A 15,367-nucleotide genomic window follows, 5' to 3' on the forward strand; every position below is an offset into this window, starting at 1 on the left:
TCACACAAGTTTGGTCAACAGATACCTGGCACTTTGAAAACATGGGCAAAATAGTGTTAAGTAAATGAAAGATTAGGTTAGAAGCACTGATAAAAGGTAATTGAATTAACTTGTATATGCTATAAAGCCATATTTTTAAATTCTACTCCAGATTATTGAAGAATATAATTTTGCACAGAGCTGAAGTGAATGTGTCTTGCCACAAGAGGCTTGACTTCCTTGATGCCTCTATAAGGCATATAAATCTTGCAAGTGCTAAGTCTGCTTAGTGTATGTCATCAGTACATGCAGTGAACTGTGAAGCTCATTGCATAATTTGGGACTTTGCCCCTTTTTTATCTAACAGTTTGCTGAACATAGGTTATAAATATTAAAAGCATTTTCTAATTAGTATTTGCAGTCTGCATTGCATATAGTGCTTTTTCATGAGTGGTTGTGAATTTGCAAACCTCAGTGTCTGAGTCTTGAGGTGCTCCGTGAGGCCTCCTCCCTCTGTGCTCCTCTCCTGTGCCCTACTCTACGATGTAGATGCTTTGGCTCTTTATTCCAACCAGATGGCTCCTCACCATGGCTAGGTGCTTTGGGTCTCAAGTTTTCAGATGGTCCTCAGCAGCAGCATGATGAAATGTCCTGCCTACACTTACAGACTCATGACCTTGTGCTGGGCTTGTTGCTCTGCAAGAATAAACCAGTAAACCTATTTTAATGTACCTTGGGTTTTCTACCCTCCTAAAATCACTGTTAGCACTATAGGCATTTTAAGGTGGAGGTAGTTTATTCTATATGTTTATTCTGTTGGAATTCAGAGATCCTGAAATTGGCTACTCTATTTTGAAAGACACACAAAAAATGAAGAAATAAGACACATTTATGTCCTACTCCATTTTTGGTTCTAGGTTGGTTTCTGGGTTTATTTCAGCCGGAAAGCCCTTCAGCCAAGCCAGCTCCAAGATGATTCACACAACTGCTAGGAGCTGGGACCCAGTACTATACGCAGGCCTTGTCTTTAGCTTTTGCCTTATCCCATAGTGTTTGACGCATGCCGTCTTGGGAGACTCATTTCTTTACGTTGTTCATTCTCCACATAACTTCTCAAACATCAGGTCCAGCTTAAGTTTTGTGCCCTCTCTCCCTGGGGCTTATTCAGCCAGGCTCCTCTGTACTAGTATAACCCTGTCTGACAAAGAACAGTGTTGAGAGTGCTCCATTCTACTGAGTGCTTTTGAAAATAGTGCAAGGTGCTACACCTGGGTCTGAGCAATCTCAGGCACAGCTACAGGTGGGGCAAAGAAGAGATTCAGAGCAGCCCTGCAGAGAAGGACTTGGGGTGTTGGTTGTTGAGAAAATGAACATGAGCTGGCAGTGTGTGCTCACAGCCCAGAAAGCCAACCGTATCTTGGGCTGCATCAAAACAAGCATGACCAGCAGGTCAAAGGGGTGATCCTGCCCCTTTACTCTGCTCTTGTGAGACCTCACCTGGAGTATTGTGTGCAGTTCTGGTGTCCTCAACATAAAAAGGACATGGAACTGTTGGAACAAGTCCAGAGGAGGGCCATGAGGATGATCAGGGGACTGGAGCACCTCCCATATGAAGATAGGCTGAGAAAGTTGGGGCTGTTCAGCCTGAAGAAGAGAAGGCTGCATGGTGACCTCATAGCAGCCTTCCAGTATCTGAAGGGGGGCTATAAGGATGCTGGGGAGGGACTCTTCATTAGAGACTGTAGTGATAGGACAAGGGGTAATGGGTTAAAACTTAAACAGGGGAAGTTTAGATTGGATGTAAGAAGGAAATTCTTTCCTGTTAGGGTGGTGAGGCACTGGAATAGGTTGCCCAGGGAGGTTGTGAATGCTCCATCTCTGGCAGTGTTGAAGGCCAGGTTGGATGAGGCCTTGGGTGACATGGTTTAGTGTGAGGTGTCCCTGCCCATGCAGGGGGGCTGGAACTTGATGATCTTAAGGTCCTTTCCAACCCTAACTATAATATGATAAATATAGCTGGTTGTATGCAAGGCTGTTTTGCTAAAGCTGGATGTTGTTCTTGCTGATAGATGGATGAAAAAGAGTTACTTTGCTTTTGAGTCTACACAAGCTTAAGTGTATTAATGTTTTCTTTTTTCTTGAGATATATTTGGTTTACAAGTACAAGTAAAAATGGTGAGTAAGGGTTATTGGTAGCTCTCGAGACTAAATGGGATTTAAATCAGCATGTTTGATAATGTTTTGGAGTAAAAGATCCCCTACACATCTGATGCTTCAATGGCTGGTGGTAAAATGTATAATGCTAATTTTGTGTCTCCTATGTCTTCCATTCCATATGGATACATAATATCGTTCTGCTTTTTGTTTAGGTCTAAGTTCCTTTTATTCTGAGCTCATGAAAGGACTGGGCGCTGGTGGACGTCTGTGGGAACTTATTGAAAGGAAGCCCCAGCTTCCATTTAATGGTGGGTTCTTGTTTTTTACTATTACCATCAAACTGAACACCTGGAGAAGAGGAGGGGATCTGTGAAAAAAGCAAAGTAAATTATTTGTTCTAGGAACAGCAGGACTAGTGAAATCTTGATTGCTGCTGACAGGTGTTTGTGTGTCCTATCCACAGTTACTGTTTAACCAGACATGGGCCGGTGCCATCATGTGCTGTGGCTCGTTGGGGGTTACTTGTGTGTTGCATCTGGAAAGAGTTCAGCGTTTTGAGTTGTATGTCTTTAGCAGGAAGAAACACTATTCAGGTGGTGCCCTGGTGGTGCCAGTTTTCACAAAACTGCTAGGAACTTCATCAGTGAGACTCTGTCCTTTGGGAATGCAGCATTGCTGTCTGATTAGTTTGCTTTGTACAGATATGTGTTGCTGGCATTTAAGAGGGCTTGAAGAAATTTTTTCTTTGTCTTACTTACTATAAGCTTGTTCTAGTAGTGATAGTCTTCTGAGGTAATTGTTTCTATCAACCACTGCGCTCCAGAAAGAAGCTGGTTGTATTTAGTTTTGGCAATCATTCCTTCATGGTGGTTTGTTACAGTGTTTTACAAACTGAAATTCTAGTTTCAGTGAACTGTTGCCTAGGAGGAGTTATGCCTCTGATTGGTCTTTGAATACACTGTTGTCCTGAATTTATCAAATACACTCTCATTAAAAAAAATCATAAAATAGTCATTAATGCAACAAATCTAGCAGCGGCTTTATGCCAGTGACAGCCTCTTCTTAAAAGCTACACAGCAGGTACTGGAGAGGGAACTGTTCTTGTTCAAAGAGAAGGGTGTTTCAGGCGACTTTTGTGGCTTGGTGAAAGGATAGGAAGTGATTTGCAATGTTTATCTTTTTTCATGTGTTCTATGGCAACAGGACTTTGGCCTGCAACAATGCCATTTAATTTCATCGCTTCTCATTGGCAATATTTAAATTGTTTATGTTTTAGAATTCAGCTAATTCTACCAGAAGTGAACATTGTTAGTTGTTAGATATTAGCAAGATGCAAATTCTCCCTCTTGCTGTAGGTTTCCTGCTGGTGAGCAACCTGAATGGCATTCTGGAATGAGTGGTCTACCACACAAATTCAGTCATGGCTGAAATACAGCCCCTGTGGTCCTGAATTGTGGCTTGCAGCTATCCCTACATTTAACACAGAGATAAGATATTTCTTTTGGGCATCTGTAAAGTGTGTTCCAGGAGGGCTGAGCTGATTTTCATTTCTGTTCATGTTTCTGTATTTTTTGTTGTATAGAGGGAGTCACATTGGGCAAAGACACATTCAGAGGTGCTTTGGAATTCAAGGACGTTGAGTTTGCATATCCCACACGTCCAGAAACATCAATTTTCAAAGATTTTAGCCTTTCCATTCCAGCTGGCTCTGTTATGGCTCTGGTTGGCTCAAGTGGTACAGGGAAATCGACTATTGTATCCCTTCTGCTGAGGCTGTATGATCCTATCTCAGGTATGTTTTTTGTGTTGCTCTCATTCATGACAATTGATGCTTTGCATTTCATGTACACCTTATAAGCAGTCAGGGTTCCTGTGCCTGAGGTCCTAATGTGACTGTTCCACTGATGCACTTGCTTCCTTCTGGGGTGTACAGTGCCTGTGTGGCTTTGCATTTCTGATCCATCAGTATGTGATCCCCAGGGGTCATTGTTCTCGACTGTTCTTTCTGCGTCTTTTCAGTATTTGTCAAACACACTTGAATCTATTGTTCTTAATTTAAGGTACTATCACCGTTGATGGCTTTGATATCCGTGAGTTAAATCCACTGTGGTTCAGAACAAAGATTGGAACAGTGAGTCAGGTGAGGAAGAAAAGTAATTCTAAGTCAATTAAATAATTCTGTGTGATCAACTAGCTGTGCCTCACTTTGCTTCTTTTTGAAACGCCATAATCTTGCTCCTCAGTGAAACCCTTCCATCTCACCATAAGTGCTGTTGCGTGTGCTTTGTTCTAAAATTAAGTATTGAGAGCTGGTCCCATTTTTCTGTAGTGCATTTTTACACAATCACAGCAACTTGAAGTATTGGCTTAGAAGAAAAGTGTTCATGTGAAGACTGGGAAGTACATTGTTGCAAATTATATAGGTATACCATCTTAATGTATACTATGATTCGTTGAAGAAAGTAATACAAAGCTTAATATTTAATTAACATTTCCTATTAATGGAAATCATATTTTACACAACCATTTGGAAACTGACCTCCTGTGCTCTCTGTGGTTGCCAGGCAAACACAGTTCCAGTAGGAAAGCATGAAAATAGAGCACTGTTGTCATTATTCTTGTAGTGTTCCCTCTGTAGCAACCCCAAAACTCTGGAAATACAGAGAGGTGTTCAGTGATCTCTTAAACATAAACCACTTGACCAGCTAAAATATGTATGTTAGCTCCGTCATCTCCCCAGATGCTTCATAGTGTAATTAACTATTAGGTTGATGTCCTGGTTAAAAGCACCAGGGTAACTGGGTATATATTGCATTTCAAAACATGTACTTTAGGTAATAATGCCACCAAAAACTTTTGTGCAAAAATGCTTTTCCTGTGGTCACATTAGCATTTGTCTTTTTGAATGTATGTATTCCACTGAGCTACCAGTACGAGCTTCATACTGATGTTTATACTCCTTTGTTTTGAATTCAGTTAATTCTAGTTTACATATCTGTTTGGATAGAAAATAAACTAATACTGGGGCTTTCAAGTGGGATTTATGTTATTTGAGATATAGACAATACATGCATGTAACTACAGATCTACCTGTTAGTTATGGTTTTTAATTTCTCAGGAACCAATTCTGTTCTCCTGTTCCATTGCTGAAAATATTGCCTATGGTGCAGAGGATCCTTCTACGGTGACTGTAGAGGAGATTCACAAAGTTGCTGAAATAGCTAATGCTGCTAGTTTTATCAGAGATTTTCCAAATGGGTTTGACACACTAGTTGGAGAAAAAGGCGTTTTGCTTTCAGGTACATCTTTATATTGCTTATTTTAAAAATCTTGATTCTATAGAGTGAATTAAGAATTCTATCACTTTTTTGTTACCAGTTGTTTCTCAAAGTCATAGCCTGCCAGAAGTATTAAAAAAAAACCCTTCATCTCCCTTCTTGCCCTAAAGTCCATGTGCCTAATTCCGCGCAGCCCACGCATTTGGTTAGAATCACTTCACTTCTGGTTTCCTATTTCAATTTATTGAGCTTTTGCCCCCAGGTGGACAGAAACAACGAATTGCAATAGCTCGAGCTCTGCTCAAGGTAAGGCAGCTATTTAACTGCTCTGTTGGGAGGTGGAAAGGGTTAAAAAAGAGGCAGTCTTTCAATGGGAAAGGTGAAAAAACATTTTTAAAAAGAAAATTATATCTTTTACATCAATGAGGAAGTTTAAAAGGGTTGAGTGGATTAACTAAAGAATTTTCTTATGTTAAGTGCTTCTTCCTATCTTTTTGATAGTTGTTGCCAAGACCGATAGTAAATCATTGTATAATGGGGTCACTTTCAGAAGGCCAGGTCAAGGATGAAGGAAGACTTGAGAAATGTGGTGCTAATAAACTCATATATGACACTTCTGTCCCTGTGTTCAGATCTGAACTGCTCCTAGGTTGATTTTTCTCAGTTGCAACTTACTAGCTGTATAGATGCCCTGTCTTGGCTTTGAGGGGAGCTGGTCTGGATTTCAAGACAACTGTTTCGGGCACATTTATTCCTTCAAGGGTTGGCCTTGATCTGGTTTTGGGGCAGGCTCTGTGCTGCATGAATTTGAGGAGACTTCTGAGGATTAGAAGGACATGGAGTGTGGTTCAGGGACAGCCATGGGGCCGCTTGCAGGAGGCAGTTTGGTGCTGATGCTCAGCTGGAAGTTCTGGCCCTTGCTCAACCCAGCTTACATTTACATTAAGCTGCATAGGTCTCTCCAGCATTTTAGCATGACCAGTTCTGCTAGATTACTAGGAATTCCTCATTATGCCAGTTCTCTTCTACCATAAATGCTGAAAAGCTGATTGCCTTTCATGTCAAGTACAGTTCATGGGGGTAGAGACTTTTATCTGGGAGGAAAAAAGAAGGTTGTAAGAATTGAGTAGTTGATACATATGTGATTGGGAGTGCAGTGGAGTCCCCTCTCTTCCAGATAAAGTCTAAACCTTTACTCTCAACTTTATCAAGGAAGTTTGGAGTATATACTGTAATTCAGAAGAAGCTTCTTAGGGATTTGAGTGTTGGCATTTTTTGTTTGGTTTTATTATTTTATTGAATTAGGAAGAGTTCTTAAATGCTGGTACTTAAGTACTATGTATTTCATCTGTGGTGAAATACTGCTTATTGGTAGGTCTTTGCTATTTCTTGTTACTAGACAGTTACATATAGCAGACTGCAAGCAGAGAGTAGCTGAGCCTCTGCAAAAGATCCACAGAGGAGCAGTAAATAGGAAATTGAATTTCTGACTGCAGTGCTGCCAAATATGCATTAAAAATCATATCCCACCTTTAGTTTGTAATCTTTCAAATAGTACCAGGTAATAGTATTCCGTTACTTCAGTTTGGAAAATTGGAGGATGGAAGAGTGTTGTTTCTGTTTTGTCCTCTTAGTATTTAGACTTCTTAAAAGTAATACTTTGAATGACACTCAGTTCTCTTGATGAAGTAAGTACATTTACTTGGAGTTTTAAGCTGTATGAATGCTGTTTTCTATTGATATAAATACGCAGATCTTGTCTAGTTGTTATTATAACCAATTTTCCTTTCTTCTTCAGAATCCTAAAATTCTTCTGTTAGATGAAGCAACAAGGTAAAAAAGAAAATAATTAGAAACTTAGAAATTACTTACCTGCAAAACTCACATTTGGGAGGTGTTCTCTATTCTTTCTTTCTCTGCATGCCCTTGCACAAATTATCGAGCCCCTTATTTTTGTCCGCCCACAAGAATGTGCTTTCTAGAATGTGTGAATTGGTTAGGAGACGTGTGATAAAAGCTGCTTATGCCACATGGAAAGGATAGCTGGCACACTGTGTTGTAATTTTTGATGGAGCTAAATATGTAGTATGTAACTTGATTTTGAATCATCTACTTCAGGCTTTTTTGTATCTTTAGTTTGAATGAAGATCTTAGCGTGAGAGATGCTTACACTGCAGCATAACTTTTTTTTTACTGTTATTTCTCCATGCATATATTTGCATATGAGAATGTAATGCCGGTAACTTGGATGCATGCTCTAAGCATATTCACAAAACTTGCCTTCAGTTCCTTTGATTTGTATTCACCAATAATAGCAAGGGTTTGCAGTTTTAGCAAGATAAGCCTAATGCATGCACAACTAATGTGTCTGAAAATAACAGATACCCTCCTCTCTCCCCTCCCCACTTTCTGTTTCTTACTAGTGCTTTGGATGCTGAGAATGAGTATCTAGTGCAAGAAGCTCTAGACCGGCTGATGGAAGGGAGGACAGTCCTAATTATTGCTCATCGTCTGTCGACTATTCAGAACGCTGATTTTGTTGCAGTTCTTGGCAAGGGCAAAATTCTTGAATGTGGAAAACATGATGAACTACTTGCAAATCCAAATGGACTTTTCAGGAAACTAATGCAGAAACAAACTTTTCTTCAGAATAGTGATGTGTTTGCATTAGATTTACAACCCAGAGAAAAGGGTGTATTAAAAGAAAATGTATGAGAGAATATATGAATAATGGAAGCTTACAAACTACAAAGAATATAACTTATGTTTCACTTATGTAAAGTAAATGTTATATTTTTCCAAAATGTACAAAATATTCTTTTGAAACTTAAATGTGTTTAAACTTTTTATTGAAAGCTTTTTAATAATTATTGCAACTTTTTTAAATGTCTACATATTGAGATAATTTCAGCATATAGATTTTTCTGCTTTTTGTTGAGACCATTTAGAATCTTGTTTGCTGTAATGCCCTGTATGTTGGTGTGCTGCATTGGGTATTTTAAGGGTAATTAAATGACAATCTTATCATTTTCATATCATTCTCTTCCCATTTCAAGGAATTTTTCTGTGCTTGTCAGTAGTCTGAAAATGCACGACACAAATGTACTCTGAAATTTCTGACTTCACCACTGCACTGTCCTTTGTTACCATTTTGTTCTGAAATGTGAAAGTTGATTATGATCCCCATCTACAGTCGCTGTGGAGAATTACACATGAGAACACAGTATGGAAGCATAAGTTGGAAGAGAGTTCTTTAAAACAAAACTCCAACAAAAACAAACGAGAAAAGGCAACCAAACAAAAATCCTACCTGACTTTATATATAAGGACAAAGGAAGTGTATTAGTATATTTTCAGCATAGGAAAATCTAAAATTTGCATGCATTTTGTTCCCTTCTCCATTTTCCCAGTTCTTTAGTTTCACTTCCTTTCTAAGATGATATCCAAAAGAACACACTCATACATATATAAGTTTTTTTTCCTAAGGCATGTGTAAGTTTTTTCACTGTTACTTAAGTTTTCATTGGTAGAAATCCCAGGTTTTGCATAACTGCTTTACTAGGGACAACTACTAAACTGCCTTCTCAAGGATAGCTAGTAAAATAATAGCATTACATTAATCTGAGTAACTGCAGGAGGGTACATTTGGCAGGAAAGCGTAGGCTTTGTGTTTCTAATTTAAGAATCTCTTCCAATAGAGTCTCTCTAGACTTTCTGAAGATGCAAAACCCCACCAGGTAGTTTAAAAAAAAAAAAAAAAAAGCGAGACACTTTCCAGTCACATTAAAACTAATCTATGCTAGGAAAACTTGTTGCTGGAAAATTTTATTAGCAATAGGTGAGATATCTACTGTAGGGCAAGCTAAACCTGTTTATCTAATGTGCCATTTATGGCACTTTGTAGCACATAGTGAAAACACTAGAGATCCCTGTGCTAAGGAATGAAAATAAAATCAATGAAATACACCCAAATGTAATTTTATCTTCTGATATTAGTTTTACTAGAAGCAGATACTGTGCTAAAGATATGCCAGAAATACCACTGACCCAATGTTCTGTTTCAGTGTTGACTACCAAGTTTTAGAATGGATTTAGAGGGGATCAACTTTAATCCTTACTCGTACTCTTTCCTTACGTGAGATGCAGTGAGCCTTGATTCATGTGTTTACACAGGTTACAGGAATTACTTGCAGCTGAACTGAGTGACTATGTCGTTTTCTGGCTGTTTTATGTGTTTTGTTTATTAGTTGTTCTGGCAGGCCCTGCAATCCACAGAAAAGTGTGAAAAGCTATGGAAAAGCTCTAGTCCACAGCAAGGTGAATGTCTGTCATAACACGTACACTGGTAAACAGACTTTGTTCAGTTTAGAGTCACTCTACTCCTTGGAACAAACCACAGACCTCAACAAGGTGAGGAAACAAAGTTTGTAGTCATCTGCAAATAGAAAGCTTTGATGGACAGTTTCAGATTTGTGGTTTATATGTGTGTAATGTATGTGGTGTGTGCACATGGCATGCTGTATGCTTCCACAGCAGCGCTAGCCAACTCTGGATATGGTTTCATTTTGAACTGTAGCTAGCTTAGTGAGAAAAAAGGTGTGAGGAAAGAGAAGAAAAATCAAGTATTGCATTATTTTTGTTACTAGAGTTGAAGAACTCCCTGTCTAAGGTGGAAACTGTTGGTGTATTGCCACTGTTTCAGCAGATTTCCAGCTGTCTTGAATGGGGAGAATTGTCTCTGGTTGCTTACGGGGTCCTAAACTCATGATGCAATGATCCAATAGATTCGTACCCTGACCTATTAGGGACCTCTGTATTCTGATGAGCAAGACATTACGTTTCTTAACCTATGAAGAAGAAAATGGTAGTGATCTTTTATACACATCTTTGTTTAAACGTCTCCATAGTCTTCCAAGACATACTCCACCAATTAATGAGAATTCATAATAGAGCTGGCTACTATCCTTTCAAACTAATCTTTCTGACTAGGTAAGCAGTTATTTGTGGCTAGTCTATCAAAGCAGTGTTTTCTACACTGTTTAATTCATCAGTCAATAAATAAAAAGCAGCAGCAGTATCAATCCTGTATATTTTGAAGTTGTGGCTATAATATAAGCCCACTATTTCCCTTCTGGTAGTTCAAGACCCCACTAGTATTGTCAGAATTGCCTGCTGGACATTCACCTTTTCATGTGAAAAACAAATACCACATGAGTCCAAGCTGAAGAACTGGTTAAGTCTCTAACCAGTATCAGCATAAACTATTTGTGTTGAAAATGAGATTTAAAGATTGAGTTGTATCTTCCACCTGAAGATGGAGCTTTTTACATGGGGCTGGGACAGCAAAAGGAAGCCAAGTAATTCCCTGAGGAAGTGTATTAAAGTGTATGTACAGGAGTCACACAGCACAAACTGACTGCTCATGCTGCATCATCTTGCGTATTTTAGAAATGAGATGTGGAGTTTTCTGTTTTTAAAGTGAGTGTCACTGTTCATGGATGTTGGGAAATGTGGATGGCAGCTTGCATTTTACTCAGTTTTTCCCCATTTGCTTGTGTGTGCACTTTCTATTTTGTTTGATAAAACAATAACGTGATGAATTAGCATTGCTGCAGGGAGCGTAATAGAGAAGGCTATGCAGAAGGACACTACATTAGTGTAACGGTGTACTGATACTCCACTAAATGTTCATGTTTTGCTTTTACCGTAAATCAAAGAAAAGGTCATTTGCCGCGGTGCACAGCTCCAGAGAGGTGCCCTCAACCCCGGAGCACGGGGAAAAACCGCGTCCAGGAGCCTCAGTTCTGAGCGGCGAGAGCCACCGAGGGAGCCTCGAGCCCCCGACAGGCCTTGCCCGGAAGCCGGCAGGGCCGCTGAAGCGAAGAGGGACGGCCCCGCCCTGACCCGCTAAAGCCCGCCCCAGGGAGCGCGGGAACAGTGCTTGGCGCGGAAGTTGGCGCCGGCAGCGCAAGTGGGGAGCGATCCGGGTAGGGAGCGCTCGCGTCAGGGCGAGGCCAGCTCTGGGAGCTCTGCTTTAGCTGCCCCGGCGGTGGCAGCATCGGCACAGACAGAGCCGAGGAGCGGGGAGGCTGCAGCGCAGAGCTCGGGGTGCAGGAAGTGCTTGCACCGGTCTGGTGAGGCGAGGGTGCACAATGGGCAGGGCTGCACTCGGTGCGCCCTGGTGGAGGTCCTACCCCAGCAGGGGCTGAGGTGCGGGACGCTGTCTATAGCCTGAAAGATGTCAGGGAAGCTGAGGGCGCTGGACTGCTTGTAAGGCCCAGACTGTGCAGGGCCCACAGGCGTCCATCACAGCACATACAGAAAAGGAGGACGGCAGTAATCCGGGGAGCTAGTAACAAAACAAAAACAAAAAGTAAAAAAAAAAACACACAAAAAAACAAAACAAAAAAAAAGGAAGAGGACAACTAAAGGAAGGGGCTTCCTTCAAAATCTGACATCCCCACCCAGAACCACTTCACAGCTCTGCAGGGGGCTACCAAGGAAACGCATGCTGTACTGAATGAACATCCTGCTGATGCACCAGTAAAGAGCATCACTACTGGTGCCACCAGGAGGAAGTGGCGGGTCATAATAATAGGGGACTCTACTTTGAAAGGCACAGAGGCATCCATCTGTCGGCCTCACCCAGTCTTGAGGAGGTGTGGTGTCTACCAGGGGCTTGGATCAGGGATGCTGCTGAGAGGCTCCCTGGTCTAGTAAATCCTGCTGACTGTTACCCACTCCCTGTGGTCCATGTGGGTGCCAGTGACATAGACAGCAGTAGCCTGGAGAACATTACGAAGGACTACAGAGCCCTGGCAGAGGTGGGTTAGGGGCTCTGGGGCTCAGACAGTTTTTTCATCAATCTTCCAGGTCAAAGGGGAGGACCCTGAAGAGGCCAGGTGGATTTCGCAGGTTAATAAATGGTGAGAACAGTGGTGCCATAGTCAGGGGTCTGGTTATTCAGAACATGGGACTCAATCTGGGAGGCCAGGTCTACTGGAGTCTGGTGGAGCTGGTCTTGCTACTTTGGTAGGAGGTTTGCCAGACTGGTCAAGGATGCTTTAAACTAGATGTGTTGGGGGAGGGGGCATCATTCCATCCCAGCACTCCCAGTCACTTGCCAGCGCCTATAATAAATGCTAGGAGCAATGTAGAGATATTCCAGACACTCCAGCCAATGAGCCGGCTTCATTTGGAGCTCAGCTCAGATGCCTGTATACAAATGCCCATAATATGGGGAATAAACAAGAGGAATTACAGATCTGTGCATGGCTACAAGGATGTGATATCATTGGCATTACAGAAACATGGTGGGATGGCTCCTGTGACTGGAGTGTTGGAATGGAAGGTTGCAGACAGGAAAGACAGGCCAGGCAGACAGGGAGGGGGACTTGCTATTTACATCAGTGATAGGCTGGAGAGTATGGAACTATGTCTGGGGACAGGTGATCAGTCAACAGAGAGCTTGTGGGTCAGGGTCAAAGGGAGAACAGTGATGGGGAACATTACTGTGGGGGTCTGCTACAGACTGCCTGATCAGGAGGACTCTGGATGAAGCACTCTATAGACAAAAAGTTGTGGTCAATGGCTCAGTGTCCAGCTGGAGACCAGTAACGAGCGGTGTTCCTCAGGGATCGGTGTTGGGACCGGTGTTGTTCAACATCTTTGTCAGTGACATGGACAGTGGGATTGAGTGCACCCTCAGCAAGTTTGCCGATGACACCAAGCTGTGTGGTTCGGTTGATACGCTGGAGGGAAGGAATGCCATCCAGAGGGACCTTGACATGCTTGTGAGGTGGAATGATGCCAACCATATGAAGTTCAACCAAACCAAGTACAAGGTCCTACACCTGGGTCAGAGCAATCCCAGGCACAGCTACAGGTTGGGCAGAGAAGAGATTTAGAGCAGCCCTGCGGAGAAGGACTTGGGGTGTTGGTCGATGAGAAAATGAACATGAGCCAGCTTCAGTGTGTGCTCGCAGCCCAGAAAGCCAGCCATCTCTTGGGCTGCATCAAAAGGAGCGTGACCAGCAGGTTGAAGGAGGTGATCCTGCTCCTCTACTCTGCTCTCGTGAGACCTCACCTGGAGTATTGTGTGCAGTTCTGGTGTCCTCAACATAAAAAGGACATGGAACTGTTGGAACAAGTCCAGAGAAGTCCATGATCAGGGGAGTGGAGCACCTCCCGTATGAAGACAGGCTGAGAAAATTGGGGCTGTTCAGCCTGGAGAAGAGAAGGCTGCGTGGAGACCTCATAGCAGCCTTCCAGTGTCTGAAGGGGGCCTATAAGGATGCTGGGGAGGGACTCTTCATTAGGGACTGTAGTGACAGGACCAGGGGGTAACAGGTTAAAACTTAAACAGGGGAAGTTTAGATTGGATATGAGGAAGTTCTTTACTGTGAGGGTGGTGAGGCACTGGAATGGGTTGCTCAAGAAAGTTGTGAAATGTTCCATCCCTGGCAGTGTTAAAGGCCAGGTTGGACAGAGCCTTGGGTGGCATGGTTTTTTGTGAGGAGTCCCTGCCCATGGCAGGGGGGTTGGAACTTGATGATCTTAAGGTCCTTTCCAACCCTAACTATTCTATGATTCTATGAAGTTAAAAGTGTGGAAACAGTCAGGTACTCATACTTCAATATTGCCAGATGAAGCAGTTCAAGTTTATCTCCATTTCAAGTTCAGTCATATTGGACCACTGTCCACATAGAAAGCTTAGTAGTCGTAAGTCTTTTTAATCAAAGAATGTATTTTTTGAAAACGATGGGTAGTTTTAGCTACTTCTATCTTGACTAATTAACTTAATTGATAGTATATATTCCCCAAGTAGAAAGTACACATGTACTTTCTGAAGGGCATTTTTCATACAAACCAATGCAGTTTTTTCTTACCATGAGAAAATTTAGTTCCCCTTTATAAAAGGGTAACTAAAAAATTCTGTACCATTGAATAGTTGTAGTGCATGACTGGTGTTTATCATAAAGGTAAATAATGTAATTTATGTAAAAAATGTAATAAATGTTAATATATCATAAATGTAAAACATACCAAGGTTTGCATGGAATATTTTGTGTGGTTTTAGGGGTCTTTTATTAGAAATTTGGGGACAAGCACAGGCTATTTTAAAGATTAGGCATCTCATGTTAGTGGAAAACCTGTTTCCAGAAGTGCCGAAGAGCAGTTTGCAATGGTCTTTCAACAGCAGTTTTTGAGTGTATCTGCTTGAGTTGGTTAGCACCAAAACTTGTTGAATTCAGTGAGAAACGGTTCCCAAATGGAGCTGCCGGGTTAACCTCAAAGACAGCCCCCAGGGTGTGAGGACAGCTGGCACGGGGTTTCCGCCGCTCCGTGGCAGGGGCCGCGCTGCGCTCCGCCCCGGAAGGACGCAGTTACCGGGCGTCCGGCGGGAGCGCGGTTTCGTGCCGCTCTTCTTCCCACAGCCGTAGCTGTAGTCATGTTCCCTTCGGCTCCCGCCTCCCCGCGGACCCCCGGCGGGTCGGCCCGCAGGAACCTCGGCAGCGCCGCCCCCAGCCCACTCTCCCGCCCGGGCGGCAGGAAGAACCTGCCCGCCGTGGCGGTAGCCAGCTCCCCGGTGCTGTTTTCCCCGGTGGCGCGGAGGAGCGGCTCCCTCTCTGCCCGGTGAGTTCCGCCGGCCGAAACCGGCGTGTGTTCTCCTCAGGGGAAAAGGGGAAAGCTCTGAGGTCAGGGCTTGCCCACTATGCAGCCGCCTCCCGGCCCACTGAGGGGAGAGGCGTGTCTCCCGAGCTCTTCCTCGGCCACCCTTTCCACAGGGACCAGCCGCGGCCTCCCCGTATCCCATGGTGGTGCTCCGGTGCGGAGTGGGTTGACTGCAGCTCCCGTCAGGTTCCTCGCTCCTCAGGGGTGGCTGGCTTTTTCTTTGCCTGAGGAAAGAGCCTGCCATACACGGCTGGGGTGCTGTTAACTGAGGATCTGAA

At 42.8% G+C, this 15,367-nt stretch overlaps 2 protein-coding genes across 5 annotated transcripts in view; both read left to right on the forward strand.

Annotated features, from left to right (window-relative positions):
• The window catches only part of LOC130597987 (TAF5-like RNA polymerase II p300/CBP-associated factor-associated factor 65 kDa subunit 5L), a 51,951-nt gene extending 43,504 nt beyond the window's left edge, over positions 1-8,447 (forward strand). The window contains exons 10-16 of one of the 2 annotated variants that reach the window (XM_057407021.1): positions 2,349-2,444; positions 3,719-3,928; positions 4,197-4,276; positions 5,255-5,435; positions 5,677-5,720; positions 7,213-7,247; positions 7,838-8,447. In XM_057407021.1, the coding sequence (XP_057263004.1) occupies positions 2,349-2,444; positions 3,719-3,928; positions 4,197-4,276; positions 5,255-5,435; positions 5,677-5,720; positions 7,213-7,247; positions 7,838-8,129 (938 nt within the window). In that variant the 3' untranslated portion in view covers positions 8,130-8,447. The remainder of the gene's footprint in view (positions 1-2,348; positions 2,445-3,718; positions 3,929-4,196; positions 4,277-5,254; positions 5,436-5,676; positions 5,721-7,212; positions 7,248-7,837) is intronic. The other variant, XR_008971901.1, reaches the window with a different exon arrangement.
• Positions 8,448-14,784: 6,337 nt separating this feature from the next.
• Positions 14,785-15,367, forward strand: part of NUP133 (nucleoporin 133) — a 31,971-nt gene continuing 31,388 nt past the window's right edge. For 2 of the 3 annotated variants that reach the window (XM_057407029.1, XM_057407030.1), the window contains exon 1: positions 14,785-15,050. In XM_057407029.1, the coding sequence (XP_057263012.1) occupies positions 14,866-15,050 (185 nt within the window). In that variant the 5' untranslated portion in view covers positions 14,785-14,865. The remainder of the gene's footprint in view (positions 15,051-15,367) is intronic. The other variant, XM_057407026.1, reaches the window with a different exon arrangement.

The sequence above is a fragment of the Pezoporus wallicus genome, unplaced genomic scaffold (assembly GCF_028554395.1).
Source record: "Pezoporus wallicus isolate ANWC-B61680 ecotype Strahan unplaced genomic scaffold, APGP_CSIRO_Pwel_v1 scaffold_6362, whole genome shotgun sequence".
Classification (NCBI taxonomy): domain Eukaryota; kingdom Metazoa; phylum Chordata; class Aves; order Psittaciformes; family Psittacidae; genus Pezoporus; species Pezoporus wallicus.